We start from the raw sequence: 15,604 nt of genomic DNA, 5'->3' as shown, positions 1-15,604 counted from the left end.
TCACCGGGAATGTCGTAGGTGAAGAATTCCACCTTGGAAGTCCTCAGGTGGGCGACGACCAAGTCATACTCCGCTTTGGTACGGAGCACCACCTTGGTGCCGACTCTGCCCAACTTGTATTCGGCTTTAACGCCCAGCGTCGCTAGATCTGCGATGAGCTCATTAAGATGGTCATTTTTCACTACCAATGGAGGTAGCTTCACTTTTGCCACACTCGGGCCGGCAGAATTTTCGTTGCCGAACGAGTTGATTCGACATCATATACGATTTAATCTGTTATAACAAATTCAACTTGAAAAGTCTTACGATGTACTCCGATTTAATGTGTGGTAAAGGTACGATGGAAAAATGATTCATCGCATATAAGTTGCAAATTTTGCATTCTATACGATTTAACTTAAACACAATGCGATGTATGTCATACTTATATGCGATGTTGTCTTAAACTGTCACTATTAACGATACTGTCTGTACATTGTTATACGACTTTTGGTTGTCTGGGATTCCCATCCATGGGGAGAACAGCAAACCTGTTCGAGGTAGGCATACCGGAGCTTCCTTCACCAGGGTTCTGGACCTTCGCCGGGCTTCGCGACCGATGCTTCCCCATTTCGGGGCATACACACACGCACGACAAACCGCGAAAGAGAGAGCGCGAACACTATCGCCACGAACTTTTCAAACAACTCGAGAGACCGAGCTAACACCGAACTGAACTGCTTGACGTTCAAGCAGAGAATGATGAGCTAATGCCATACAGCAGGGCTCTTTTATATCTTTTCAGGTTAAAGCAGAATGATGTGCAACCAAGTGGTATAAAAGCTGCAAAGACTCCTCCCATTATGAGTAGTTTGCTATCAAGTAACGACACTGGTTCTTTTCCTTTTGCGTACACGGCGAATGAGAACGACCCAAATTTGAGTTTAGTTCACTCACAATAGCCAAAAGTGCAGGAACTCAGCGATGAGTAAATTTGGCGTGTTTAGTGTAATTGACAGCATCACGGATCTCAGGAACACCTTCAGCACACCTCGTATCTCAAAGAATTTGCGTTTGGTTCTGAATATGGCGATGAGTGTGCAAAATATTACGCAATTCCATCCTCCCTATTCGCACGCGCCCGAGGATTGGAGGCGAATGCCACTTTGACTTGTTTCGACTACTTACTACTCTCTGACGACTGTGCTAGAGAAGCAGCATATGCATGTAGGTAATTGGTGGATTTGTTAGTTAATTCGACGCTTTTGGACAATTCTGGACATTTACCAGTTTTTCAATAGTTTCTTGTTGAAATCAACATTCGGACGCATTGTTATCGATGCGTAGCCATATTTTTGATCGATTGGTGATAAAATTATGGAAATTGGACCAGGGGCAGCTGAGTAATTACCGTTCAAAATCTTTCTTAATTTGTTACATGTTTCATTTTCGGTTTTCACAAAGTGTACCCCCATATAGAAATCAAAGACGTAGATATAAGGAATAGCCAAGATCCCGCCGGCCAGGGAAGTCGCCACTTTTAGACTTGGATCAAAATCCATCATGCGATGCCTCAAATAACATAAGAATTTCATCTATTTCCTCTATGCCCTAAGTTTAAGAAAGTTGTTACTATGAAAGTAAACAGAAAATTATGTTTTAAGTAGCGACGAGATAACATCGATTCAAATCTGCTGCGTGCGAAGGAATTTGTAAGCAAAGCGAAGCAAACATTCATAAAAGTGGACTATTTTTAAAAACATAATAAAACCGAAATTATTTGAAAAAATCTTTTTCTTTATAGTTATGAGCTTTTAGCAGAAGTTTCTTAGAACACATGGACTAAATTGGCGATTCATTTTTGGGTAGTTCCAACCAAAATTCATTACCCTATTCTTATTATTTCGCAGCAACTTACGATTTCCGACGTTTGAAGGCGAGGCACACTGATTATGTTAGAACCACAATGCAAAGTTTAACGTTTTTTACTTGTCCAATGGCCAGACACAATAAACAGAGTGTAAACAACAAACGGTCCCCCGACAGACGTTGATCTTCTTCTTCTTCTTATTCGCATTTCAAGCTTATTGCTTAGTGCATATTAGCTTATTGCGTGCTCTCAACTTAGTGTTCTAAATGTACTTCCTCAGTTATTAATTGAGAGCTTTCGATGCCAATTACCAATGCATGAATTTGTATATTGTGTGACAAGCACAATGATACTCTATACCCAGGGAAGTCGGGAAAATTTCCAACCCGAAAGATTCCCTCGACCGGACCGGGAATCAAACCCGACAGACGTTGATATTTATGCTTATTGAGTTACTAATCATCAAAAACCGTAAATCCACACAAGTGTTGCAAGTCTCCCTTCAGTTGCAATTGGGCGACCAGGGTGGGTCGGACGACAGCGCACTGAAAATGGTTCTCGAACAAGACGAAGAGGCCCGCAGTGAGCAATAATGGAACATGACCTGCGATGCCTTCGCAGACAGCCATGGATCGAGTGAAATGGAGACAACTGTACAGCAAACCAGCCTAAATTTACCGATTAACAAGCTCTAAGAGCACCACAGCACTTACTTGTACTCTGGATTCGGGAACGGGCTATCCGGTGTCAGATACTCATGCACCGCGGTAACGACGTACGGTTGTTCTTTGTTGTTTTTGTACCACGGCAAAACTACCCGATGCCGATAGCGGTGGGCCTCGAAGTTCATCCTCTCACGAGCCATCGTTGATACCTCGGACGGCGGATCGCTCAAGTACTGGAATTCCTTCACCAGTTCCCAATCGATGTGCTTCGACTCTTTCAACGGCACCATTAGGAAACTGTTTTCTTTGTTGGAGTAATCGTACACTAGGAATTGCTTCCACAACTTCAGCACGTCACGGAAAACCGTCACATGGAACTGCCTCAGCAGGGCCAGCTCTACTTCGGAACCAGCGTTTGGCAGCATGATGGGAGTCTCATCCAAGTGCACATTGATCAATCCTAAGGTCACGAAGAACTTCATCTTCGCAAGGACCGGCAGCGGTTTCGTAGTCATTATACCAAAGTTGTTCTCACTATTGTAGAGCGAACGGAAAATGTTGATGTTTTCATTGGAGGAATCAACGGCGAAGCCTGCTGAAATGCGCAGAATGTAGATGTAGCAGGCTTGACCCGGTTCAGGGAAGCATCCACTCGTCTGCGGGGGATACCGTATCGCATGCGATCGGAGGCATTTCTGAGTGCCAGCTAGTTTGCCGGAATCTGAAAGCAGAAAAATGCATTTTACCATCACCATTATCAAATTTTAAGAGTACGAACCTTCATTGAAATCTTGCCAATGCTTGAAATAAACATTTTCCAGATGATTCAGTTGATACTTGGAATCGATCGGAATCAAATGCTCGTTTAATTCTCCATTTTCGTAGAGCTTCTTGCATGCATTGAACGCTGCCGAGCGTTTGGCCAGTTTTATATTATGCATTGGGTTTCCGGAGATTTTCTCCCGGATCGTTGATTGCAATGGGAGCAGTACTTCCACTACTATTTTTCCATCCTTCAGGTCGATGCGCTCCCACATAACGTTCGTGTTTGTGAACGCATCCCGTGGCATTCCCATGCAATAGCGGTTGAGCAGCTGAATGCCCGATAGCGCATCCAGTTTAGCGCCTTTCGAGGTGAAATATGGCGGAATGACTTCGTTGTACAGTTCTTTGCGCACTGCCGACTCGAGCGGTTCCGGGCGGTTGATCGTTTTTCCGATTAGGCACTACGGCAAGCAGAAGAATTACGATTAAGAACAATCACTAACATTAACCCATTTCTAACACCTACCTTCTTTAGCTCCTCCTCAATCGCCTTATAAAGGCGGTACTTCTTCAAAAAATCTTCTCTTTTGTTCTGATCCAGCATCACCAGATAGCGACTGTCCTTCATTCTAGCCCGGCCCTTCGATTGTTCATAAGACGCAAACGTCTCAGGATGATCGTATTTGATAACCGTGTTGCACATCTGCAGATCAATGCCCTCCTCCAGAACGTTGGTAGTCACTATGACGTTCGTTTCGTTCTTCTTGAAACGTTCCAGAACCTTAATGGAATTAGAAAAAGAAAGACAATAACCCAACCCGTCAATCGTATATAAACCTAACTAGGTGGTCATTACCCTGCGGTCCTTCTTGGCGCTCAATATCTGCTCGATAGATTCTGGCATTGATCCATTGTTGCCAACCATAAAGTCCGGAAGGATCAGAGCCGCATCGTCCGTCTGGGAGAAATAGATCTTCAGCAAGTGGTATAGCACTTTTGCTGAAAAACGCCGCTGCACAAAGACCAACGTCTTGGTACGTTTATCGTGGTTTGCTTCGTACATCGTCTCTAGTTGATGGATCAGTTGACGGACTTTTTTGGATGAGAACCTTACCAATTTATCCTTCACATCCAAGCCACTCATTAGCTTTTCCAACTGATGCCGTAGACTTTCGCAAACTTTAATATATAGATTCGAGTAGTTAGTTGAGATAAATCGACAACAAAATTCCAAAGCGTAATCTTACATGTGATGCATGATCGATAAACCAACCGGAGGGTTGAACTATCGGACTCTCGCTTGTCCAGCTCAAACTGTACAATTAACCCTAGGACGGCAACTGATCCCCCATATAAACCAAGATCTTTGATTTGGTACACCAAATCTCTGAAACCCCGTTGTATCAACTTCAGTGGTTTGGGACAATCCCGCTGGAGAGCTTTATTCTGATTGATGTACTTGGGTAGATCGAAATCGCCTATCGTAGTTATAAAATTATCAATGCTCCGTATAATGTCTAAGACGATGGGAGCCGGGTGAGTCACGTCATAGCTGACGAGCAATTCTTTGGGATCTGTGGAAAACCTGCATACCTCTGTGTAGGAGTCATAGCTTCCGACGGTGGCAATGGTAGCATAAAACGTGTTTTCCAGTCTGTCCAGTTCCGTAGCGACTAGGTCAGCCGATTTGATCTGCTTGTAAAGCAGCATACCGGAAAGCCCGATCACTCGTGGATGCTGGGATTTCGGTACTCGCAGAAATTGTTCCATAATGCCATGCATGGGGTGTTCTCCTACTCCGTGGTGACATTCGTCGAAAATGAGTAAATTTATGTGTTTTATGGAGAGATAGCCATGCTTTAGCACATCCAGCAGAATTTGGCATGTGCAGACCACAATCTGAGAAAAGTGTTCCGTCCATTAGAAAACAAATGTCTAACATTGAAACGAACATTGCTTACCTGATACTTGGCAAACTCCTCCAACCACTTATCGTGCTTCCAGGTGTCCACGTTGCGATCGCTGGTATAGATAGAGGTGTCATAAGGCACGCTACGGCTAAGGAACTCGGCCTGTTGTTTGGCGAGAGCCACCGTGTTCACCACGAAAAAAGTACGCTTACCACCTTCGTTCAGCGGTCTGCAGACGGGGAAAGAAAGGGACAAGTTAAATAGAAACTAAAGTTTGTGAGAGTGTGTCCTCTGCTATGCATTCAGCTATTTTTAAATGTTTTATATCATCAAATTTATATTACAAAAAACTAATGTCAACATAGAAGGCCGCTGCGAATATAATATCAATTGTGAACCTGACTTCAGTCGGTAAAGGCGCAGCTACAAAGCAAGACTATGCTGATGGAGATGGCTGGGTTCGGTCCAGAAATTGCCACACAATTATACTAAAGCAAAAGTGGTACAGGCATCGAAAGCTCTCAATTCATAACTGTGGAAGTGCATCTAGAGCATTAAGATGAAGAATATTGGGAGAAGCCGTCGCACGGAGGGGTATTTGTTCTACGCTAGCTGGCCAAAAGTCGATTTCTCAAAATAAGCCAAAACAGATTCTGAATGCATGCATTGTTTACTTCAGAGATAGGGTAACATTGCCGTGTATTCATTATTTCTTTTTCTAAACTGACCGCGTTGTGGCATCAGTTCAAACTTGCCTGTTGTTGAATCGTGTTGATTTGTTAGAAACAATCGATCCGCTGTTCCATTGTTTTCGTGTCTCTACTTGTTGTTGGGATAATCACATTAATTTGCTATTGTGATCGTAGCAACCTAGTAATTCGCGTCGCTATATGCACTTGTTATTAGTTGCTAAGTTTCTGAATAAAATTTTCATTCCACTGTTCAACGTCAACCGATAAAGACGTGTTTCAATTACTCTCTACAATTGGTTCTGGGCCCAGAATACCTAACCGGAAGACTCTAAAATTTCAAGACCAGAAGATGTATGTCCACAGGCGGAAGTTTAGGATCCGGACAGCAAGGTCAAGGAGATGGAGGCGCCAACGGAAACGGCAGGACTGAAGCTGGAAGCGTTCGAGTCACCAGAAGTTCCGTGGCACTGCCAGCCATTGACAAGCTAAGAGGCCGGGAGAACTACACGACGTGGGCATTTGCGATGCGGATGATCCTAATCCGTGAAGGAAGCTGGTCTGCCATCGACGGAGACGGAGAAGGTGTTCCTGAGGATTTGAAGTTGCAGGCTCTGGCTACGATTTGCTTAAGCCTCGAGAGCTACAATTACAGTCTGGTGCAGGATGCGGTTACAGCAAAGGAAGCCTGGACGAAGCTGCAATCTGCATTCCAGGACAGTGGACTAACCAGGAAGATTGGACTGCTCAGAAAATTTACGTCGGTACGGCTGATCAACTGTGCTAGCGTTGAGGCGTACGTGGACGAATTAATGAGCACAAGCCACAAGCTTGCATCCGCGGGCTTTAAGGTGGACGATTCCTGGCTCGCGGCGATGTTGCTGATGGGTCTTCCTGATCAGTACGAGCCCATGATAATGGGACTCGAAGCCTCTGGAGCGGCTTTGACAGCGGATGCAGTGAAATCCCAAATTCTACAGGACGTTAAGCTGGATCGTGGTCCGGTCAGCAGCGGCGCGGAAGGTGCCCTGTACAGTAAAGCGAATGCAAGGACGGTAGCAAAGGCGAAAAGTTATGTTACACCTGCAAGAAGCCGGGTCATTGTGCTGCCAAGTGTCCGGAGAAGCAGCAGCAAGCGAAGGCGAGCAAACACAAGGGTCTCTGTTCCATTTTTGCCATGGGAGACGTCAGCACCAGTGAATGGTATTTCGATTCGGGTGCCACTTGCCACATGGCACGGCCGGATCAGAAATTTCTCGATGAAGTCAAGATGGACCACAACGTCGGAACGGCGAACAATGCCACTATGAAGGTCGTAGCGAAGGGTTCAGTCGTGTTGGACAGCAACGATGGTCGAATCGATGTCAGCGGTGTTCTGAAGATTCCCGACCTAGCCACCAACTTGTTATCCGTAAGTACGATCTGCAAAAAGGGCAAAACTGTTATTTTCACCAAAGACAGATGCGAAGTTCGGAACGAAGACGGTGATCTGGTTGTCACCGGCGTCGAGGAAGGTGGCCTCTACAGAGTCAATTGGCCAGAGAAGTCGTTTTTGGCAAGCGGCATGGAGTTCTGGCATCGACGTCAGGGGCATCTTCACGAAGGTGGTTTGAAGAAGCTCAAGCGAATCGCCAACGGAATAGATTTCCAAGATGGGTCGTTAGAAGGATGTGTTGCCTGTCTGGAGGGCAAGCATACGAGGCGTTCATTCCCAAGCAGCGAGTCAAGAGCTGAAGAACTGTTGGAGTTGGTACACTCCGACCTCTGCGGACCAGTGGAGATTTCGTCGTTGGGTGGAAGCCGTTATTTCATGACGTTCCTGGACGATGCAAGCAAGCGGGTGGTGGTTTACTTCTTGAAGCAGAAAAATCAAGCACTCGAAGCGTTCAAGGCCAAAGCGGAAAGACAGACGGGCAAGAAGCTAAAAATCTTGCGTTCAGACAACGGAAAGGAGTACGTGAATGCAGATTTCCGGAAGGTGTTGGAGTCCGATGGGATTCGACATCAAACCACGTGCCCGTATACGCCTGAGCAGAACGGGGCGGCAGAACGCATGAACCGCACGCTGGTTGAAAAGGCGCGGTGCATGCTCAACGATGTGAAGCTGGGAAAAGAGTTTTGGGCAGAAGCTATTTCGACCGCGGCTCACGTGGTGAATCGATGTCCTACTCGTTCCCTGGAAGAGAAAACGCCGGAAGAGGCGTGGACCGGAAAGAAGCCGAATTTGAAGCACCTCAAGATTTTTGGCTCGAGCGTGATGACTCTGGTACCGAAAGCGAAAAGGAAGAAGTTTGATCCCAAATCTGAGAAAGGCATTTTCGTCGGCTATTGTGAAGACACGAAAGGTTACCGGGTGTATGATCCAGAGAATGACCGTTTCCACGTTAGCCGAGATGTCATGGTACTGGAAGAAGGCGTCGCTATCTGTATGGCAGAACAACGAGTGCAGCCGGTGGAGTTCATGGAGCTTTGTTCGGATGAAATCCATGATCGTCCTGAGTCCGGTGCAGCTGATACTCCTGAAGATGGTCAACACGCTGTGCTTCCTCTAGGCGAACAACCGAATGGCATCGTCGTACCTGGTGCAGCCGGGCCTGCTGTTGTTATCGATCAACCGGTTGGCAATCCTGGTGAAACCGAAACAACGGAGGAAGACATCGTCGTTGTCGAGGATGCCTGTGCCGATTTTGCGCTCCCACCGCAACTGATTAGACCAGCTGAGTTGCAGCAAGGGTTAAGGCGCAGCGGTCGGGAGCGCCGTAATCCAGGAAAGTATAATGATTTTATTAGTTACGGTTCCTTTTCTGGTGGTGTTCATTACCCTCAGTTATCCTTCAACACGACGAGCGACGATGATACGATGGATGATTCGACGAGCTACGATGAGGCTCTGCGGCGGCCGGACCGAGATCATTGGATTGCGGCTATGCGTGAGGAAATTGCATCCCTCAGCGAGAATAGCACGTGGGTGCTCACCGATCTGCCTGAAGGGCGGAAAGCGATTCGGAACAAGTGGGTGTACCGAACGAAGCGAGGTCTCGACGGAACCATCCAGAGGTACAAGGCCCGCCTCGTGGTGAAGGGCTGCTCTCAACGACCTGGTCTGGACTACGACGAGGTGTACTCCCCGGTCGTGCGGTACGCGACCGTCCGGTATCTGATGGCACTGGCGGTGCGGCACAACTTGGATATTGACCAAATGGACGCGGTCACTGCATTCCTGCAGAGCGAGCTGAAGGACGAGGAGATCTACATGCTCCAGCCAGAAGGGTTCGATGCGTCGAACGGAAAGGTGTGCAGACTGAAGAAGGCCCTCTACGGTCTCAAGCAGTCCAGCCGCGTATGGAACGCGCAGTTGGATGTGGTGCTGCAGGAGTTCGGACTGAAACGGTCGAGCGTGGATCCCTGTTTGTACTGGTGCATCCGTGGAGGAAAGATGATGTTTGTGACTATCTACGTCGACGATCTCTTGATTTTCACAAACGATCGGAAGCAAAAGAAGAAGCTGAAGGCCCATCTGCACAAGCGGTTCCAAATGAAAGACCTCGGGGAGGCGCAACAATGTCTTGGCATCAGAATTATGAGGAAGCGTGAAGAAGGCAAGCTGTGGTTGGATCCACAAGCCTACATCGAAGACATCGTCTATCGCTTCGGTATGGCCGATGCCCACCCAGTTGCAACACCAGCAGATCCAAGCATCAAGTTGGACAAGTCGATGGCACCGAAGACGAAATCTGAAATGGAAGAAATGAAGTCAGTGCCATACAAGGAAGCAGTCTGGTGTTTGTCGTTTGCAGCTCAAGTCACCCGACCGGATATTGCTTTTGCCGTCAACGTTGTGAGCCAGTACAGTGCCAACCCTGGCCGTCCTCACTGGGAAGCGGTGAAGAGGATAATCCGGTACCTGAAAGGTACAATAACCAAGAAGCTAGAGTACTCGACAAGCGGTCCAGCGGACATAGTTGGGTACAGCGATGCCGATTGGGGAGGAGATGCGGACGACCGGAAATCCACAACCGGTTATGTGTTCATGATGCAGGGAGGTGCGATCTCGTGGAACGTCAAGAAGCAGCCTACCGTAGCCCTTTCGTCCTGTGAAGCGGAATACATGGCCATGTCTCGCACGATCCAGGAAGCTATGTGGTGGAGTAATCTGCAGTCGCAGTTTTGCGAGGCCAAACCGATTTCCGTGTGCTGCGATAATCAATCGGCAATCAGCATCGCCAACAACGGTTCGTATAACCCCCGGACCAAGCACGTCAGTATACGGTACCATTTCGTGCATGATAGCCTGTAGCATGGTGTCGTCCAACTGAGCTACACGTCGACAACGGAACAACCAGCCGATGGGTTCACGAAGCCGATGACCGTTCAGAAGCAGCAGAAGTTTCGGAAGCTAACTGGCGTCGCGGATTACGGAAGAGTATTGTGATCGTAGCAACCTAGTAATTCGCGTCGCTATATGCACTTGTTATTAGTTGCTAAGTTTCTGAATAAAATTTTCATTCCACTGTTCAACGTCAACCGATAAAGACGTGTTTCAATTACTCTCTACAATTTTTGCAAAAATAGATAGTGATCAAGCAGGTATTGAAATATGTATTCCACATGACATCAGCTGATTTCACTTAGTTTTGACTTCGTAGAAGCAGTTTAAGAAAATCTTGTCTTAAAGTGCTATTTAAACTATAAAATAAATGTATCGTGATAAAAAAGTTGACTTGTCCTGTAATATCCTGTAAAGCCGTATATGAGGCATTATATGTACATATGTATAGAAGATTATAGCAAAAAATCAGCTGCGATAATTTGCGATCTTTCGAGAATTGGAAAATGAAGATGGCGTGTCCATATGGGTGAATTTATCAAAAAAGTACACAAATGCAGGTATTGACATTTTTATTCATTATATGGTGGTCAAGGCGGCAACCTAGGCGGTCAAGGCCTTGTTTTGAGAGGGGGAAGGAGGGGGGGGGGTTGCCTTACAGGTATATTTTTCTTGTTTCATAATTCCATCAGATGCGTGTGGATATGAATTCTGATACGAGTGTGTTCCACAGTTGAGAATAGTTTGTGGATCCAATGCAAACATAGTTTGGCAAAACCCAACTTCATCTTCACCTCGCTACTGTCGCCCAATCCACATTAGGTTTATCAAAGAATCATCTGAGGTAATTAATGAAGCGATCAGATATATTAAAAATGCAATTAATTCGCTACGGTCAACAAAAGTTACATTAAATGGCAAGCAGTTCACTATTAGACATACTTTGATGCTCACTATGGTTGATGGGAAAGTGTGAAATGCAGCAGCTGAAACGACATCAACGATGAAATATTATGTATGTAGCGTAAGTTCAAAGGAATTCAATAATCTTGGTGTTAAAAAGGAAATTAACACAGATTCTCTTAAATTCGGATTGTCCATTTTTCATGCCAGGATTCGTATTTTCGAGACAATTTTACATCTTTCTTACAAGTTGCCGATCAAAAAATGGCGCTTAACTGGCAATGAAAAGCAAATCGTCAAAGAAAGAAAAGAACACATTCAAGAAAACCGGGCTTTGGAAATTCGGATGGCAACACTAGTCGAAGATTCTTTGCTGATCCGGAAACCGCTGCTCAAATAACAGGTTTGATTTTAATTTGATCTACCAGCTTAAAGTTATTATTGGAGACACTAGCTAGTGGTTTTAAAATTTATACGGAAAGGTTTGAAACATTTACTCAAGAAACAGCGGAGACAAACGTTCGACTGTATCCATGGTGTCCGATGTTATACATATACAGTTATAGAACATGCACTGCTACCAATAAGGCAGTTGTCAGAAGAAGCTATACAACATGGATGTACTGAAAGACAATAAATATTCTTTTAGGATTAATGAAAATCCCTCGAAAAAAGTCAAGGGTTTTGACGACATAAACATTTCAAATGTTACTCTCAGAGGACTTTATGCAAGAAAGCGAAGATCGGCTGGAAAAATTAGAGATGGAAGAAACATATGAAAAAAATGTTTCTAATGAACAAGAAAATGTCTTCTCAAATTCGGAATAAGGTTTCGATTAATTTCATTTGTTTTTTTACATGTTGTTTTGTTTTTGTTTTTGAATTGTTAAATATGTTGTTGCTGTGTAATACTCGGTGTAATATAATTATTTTCCAAAGGTGAAAGTACATGAAATCCACAAATGGCCGCTATTTTGTTTATTTTGCCTTACCACTTCGAATTTTTGGCACCTCGAATCTCAGAAACTACAAAGTTTCCGTGTATGAAATTGTAATTACATGTATGCTGCAGTGCAGCAAAAGAGTGATTATAACTTGGCACACGAAATCCTTTTAGTTTCTGAGATCTGTGCCGTCAAAAATTCGAAGTGGCAAAGCAAAATAAACAAAATAGCAGCCATTTGTAGATTCCATCAACTTTTACCTTAAATCTCAAATCTAAACATAAATATCTTGTTCTTTTTCAGCTGAACTTATTTGAATGACAATGACTGATTGTAAAACGTAAAAAAAAACTTCAATATTTTATTTTCTTATAAATTTTTACACCTGCTGCCAAAAAATAGTATCATAGGCGGATTTTCATGTGAATTATCCAGCTTTTAAGTAATTTGTTATATTCAGTTAAGCTTATATTGTTATGCAGAACCAAACTATGGTGAATTTTGCGTGTACGAAAATAAGGATCTTGAAATATTTCGAATATCAAAAATTATTGTCAACATTTATAACCATATCACCAATTTTTCCATGAGTTTCAAAAAGTTTGGCCGCAGATGTATATGTATTTATATATTTTTTATTTAAAGTATTGTTAGTTCCCTACATTTCATCCTTTTGCGGTAACTAAATCCGAAGAATACTTAACGACTTACAAGTTTTCAAAAAAACATCATTATAACATGACCCCCCCCCCCCCCCTCCAAAACATGACTCCACCCTTTTTTGACCAAACAATTTGATTATCCTTGAATAATAAGATGTATGTGACAAGTTAGAGTGATTAAATATTTTTGGACAGCTAGAATTAATAAATACCCCACTGTGCGTCGAAGCCATCGAAGCTAGGGAGAATATCAAGTCAAACTGAGATCGAGTACGGAGGAGTCAACTGAATTGTTAGAAGCATTTTTTAACATCGCGTTGTTCTAAAGTCGTGCTGCACATGCTTACGTGTTGCTATGCGGACCCTCTGCGTCCTATTTTCGATTTCTAGACTGGTAAACCCTTGTATCCCAAAATTTAGGGTTGAAAGCTTGAAATAATATAATCCCGACATACACTACTCGTCATAAGTATGGAATCGCATGAAAAAAATATTACAACAATCGTATTGAATATTGCATCACCTTGAAAAGTTTGGCAAGAGAATGTGAATACGTGAATTCAATGAGTGTTGCAATACTTTTTCAAACGATATGACGGGTAGTGTAAGTTCTAAAGTACCCTGAAATTGAAACCCATCTGAACACGAATGAACGTGCTTACTCTGCATAAACATTATTGAACTCAGCAAGAAGAAAATATACAAAGTACCTAACATTTACATATACATTCCCGTCCCGGCTCCCCCAACACTTGCATTGAACTTGACTCATTACTCTCCAGACGCGTTATCGCGTTATTTCGAGTATAAAGAAACACTTGTTTTCATATTCCTTCTGTGCAGCACTCAATGGTGTGCTATGCTTTGCAGCTAGCAAAGAAAATATCTAGTATAGGTATTGAAAAGTAAAACCGTACTCACTTAATCAAATCATTTCCCATCTCTTTGATCGCCATTAGTGCGATATGGGTTTTCCCGGCTCCCGTTGGCAGATATATTAAGGTGTTTTTCTGCAAGCATATTTTCTTCAATTGGTTCTGATAGTCCCGAGGAACAAAATCGTCTTCCTGTGCGACCTGCAAAAATAAAATTAGAAACACAATGGTGATGTACAATACCGGATCTCGATAGTTCTCGAATGATTCTTACCATGGCGGTATCCATCCTTCTTTCTTATTTGTTTGTTGCCTTCGATTATTAGCTGTTATAATAAAAAGGCAAACAGTTAGCTAAAATGCTATGACAGCTTCAACAGTTACTGATAGCACACTGCAAGTAGTACAACAATATCACTCTGCGATAGTCAACACAAGACTGCTGCTGATGCAATCCACACTAGAAATCGGCAAACAGCTTCAGAACCAGAACTCCCTAATAATCGAATCGGGTAGATGCATATTTTCTCAAAATGCTTTAATAGTGTGGTTCATAGCTGCAGTTGAACTAAGGCAAACAAACATCTGTGACAGGCAAATCAGATAGGCTGTGTTTACCTCCAAAAGTTACGGAGGTGTGTGTGAGGGATCAGTGGACACGTCAATGAATTGAACTGCATGGAGGAAGTAAATAAACTTGGTCGTTGCTGATTGGCCTAAAGAATGTACCGGACCCCGATGTCAATCATACAAGGTCTAGAGCAACAGGCAGCTTGCTGGTGTTAGAAGCAAAAATGTTGTAAACATTGCTGAGCAAGCGAATGACGATGTCACGGCAGCACAACATTCCATACTGCGAATGGCAGACGTGTCGTCACAGAAAACAGCTGTTTCGTGTAAAAAGATAAACATTGTGATGGAATACGAACACCACTAAACTTTTCCACATTTCACTAATACCAATAAGCCGGTTGGGTCAGACCTTGTATAATTGACATCGCCCTTGCCATGCTGTCTTCAGACTTCAGGCATGAGCGTGTATGATTGACATCGGTGTGGAGCGACATTTGCGGTAGTATGAGACAAACAAGTATACATACCACCTCACTCAAATCCCGCCCGTTCGTCTGTTACAGAATGTGCTGTTCGGGAACAGAATTAATGAATGAAGGAATTTTAGTTGATCATCTCTTTCTAACAAATGGATTGAACACAGAAAGCAATTAAAAAACAATCCTTTCATCAAAATGAAGGAAGTGCTCAAATTGTTTAGCAATACGGAATGGAATAATTGTATTTATACATACCAAATTTCTCGAACGGGTGTAAAGATGAATGATTGTAATAATAATAATATTGTAATTTAATATTATAACCTAATCCTGATTGAAAAAACTTTCTTCATGAAAGCCGGTAAACGAAAAGAAAAGGCAAGGCAGCTCTGATCGTCTGATCTAGGTATATAGGAATCGTTATCGTCTCGTCACTTTTGGGAACCATACAACAGCAACATATCATTGTATCATGCCGTCGTATCCGAGAATTTTGTCGCATATCATCATGCGACATCTTATCTTGAGATTAACTGCTAAGACCTGCAATCTGCAAGAATTATAAAAACGGCCGTAAGTCCTTTAAACGAAGAGATAGCGATTTTTTTTTCCATCAACGAAACTGTGCATTTTTAAAACATTGAAAAAATTAACCACTTTATTCGAGCACTTAAAATGACGTTTACTACCACTCGAACTTTGAAATAAAACATTATTTTGAGATTTTTTCTTCTAGAACCTCAAGAATAGTAGCCAACATTAAATTTTGTGCGTTTTATAAAAAAATAGAAATTATTCGGTCCAGTTTTGTGAAATAGCTGGTAGAAAGTCACGCTAAAACTATGCTTGACAAAGTGGTCAATTGGCGTTGACGAGAGCTCTGTAACTCTTTACTCCTATGGAGAAATCTCATATGTATCTGTCAGTCTATGTGTGAAACATGGCGGACTTTTTCTTATTCTC

The 15,604-nt window shown here is 43.4% G+C and overlaps 1 protein-coding gene across 4 annotated transcripts in view; it reads right to left on the bottom strand.

The window, feature by feature from the left end:
- The window catches only part of Dcr-2 (Endoribonuclease Dcr-2), a 28,451-nt gene extending 13,054 nt beyond the window's left edge, over positions 1–15,397 (bottom strand). The window contains exons 1-10 of one of the 4 annotated variants that reach the window (XM_065224246.1): positions 14,897–15,271; positions 14,690–14,731; positions 13,864–13,915; positions 13,636–13,790; positions 5,241–5,418; positions 4,527–5,178; positions 4,136–4,458; positions 3,806–4,060; positions 3,293–3,740; positions 2,563–3,235 (exon numbers count right to left, since the gene is read on the bottom strand). In XM_065224246.1, the coding sequence (XP_065080318.1) occupies positions 2,563–3,235; positions 3,293–3,740; positions 3,806–4,060; positions 4,136–4,458; positions 4,527–5,178; positions 5,241–5,418; positions 13,636–13,790; positions 13,864–13,878 (2,699 nt within the window). In that variant the 5' untranslated portion in view covers positions 13,879–13,915; positions 14,690–14,731; positions 14,897–15,271. Of the gene's footprint in view, positions 1–2,562; positions 3,236–3,292; positions 3,741–3,805; positions 4,061–4,135; positions 4,459–4,526; positions 5,179–5,240; positions 5,419–13,635; positions 13,791–13,863; positions 13,916–13,984; positions 14,246–14,689; positions 14,732–14,896; positions 15,272–15,380 lie in introns of those variants that run through there. The other 3 variants (XM_065224249.1, XM_065224248.1, XM_065224247.1) reach the window with 3 other exon arrangements.
- Positions 15,398–15,604: the final 207 nt, after the last annotated feature.

This window comes from Ochlerotatus camptorhynchus, unplaced genomic scaffold, assembly GCF_037179485.1.
Source record: "Ochlerotatus camptorhynchus isolate MF236.1 unplaced genomic scaffold, CSIRO-AGI_Acam_v1.1 ptg000209l, whole genome shotgun sequence".
In the NCBI taxonomy this organism is placed as follows: domain Eukaryota; kingdom Metazoa; phylum Arthropoda; class Insecta; order Diptera; family Culicidae; genus Ochlerotatus; species Ochlerotatus camptorhynchus.
Note: the sequence above shows the minus strand (reverse complement) of the source record. Positions and strands in the feature narration are given on the sequence as shown.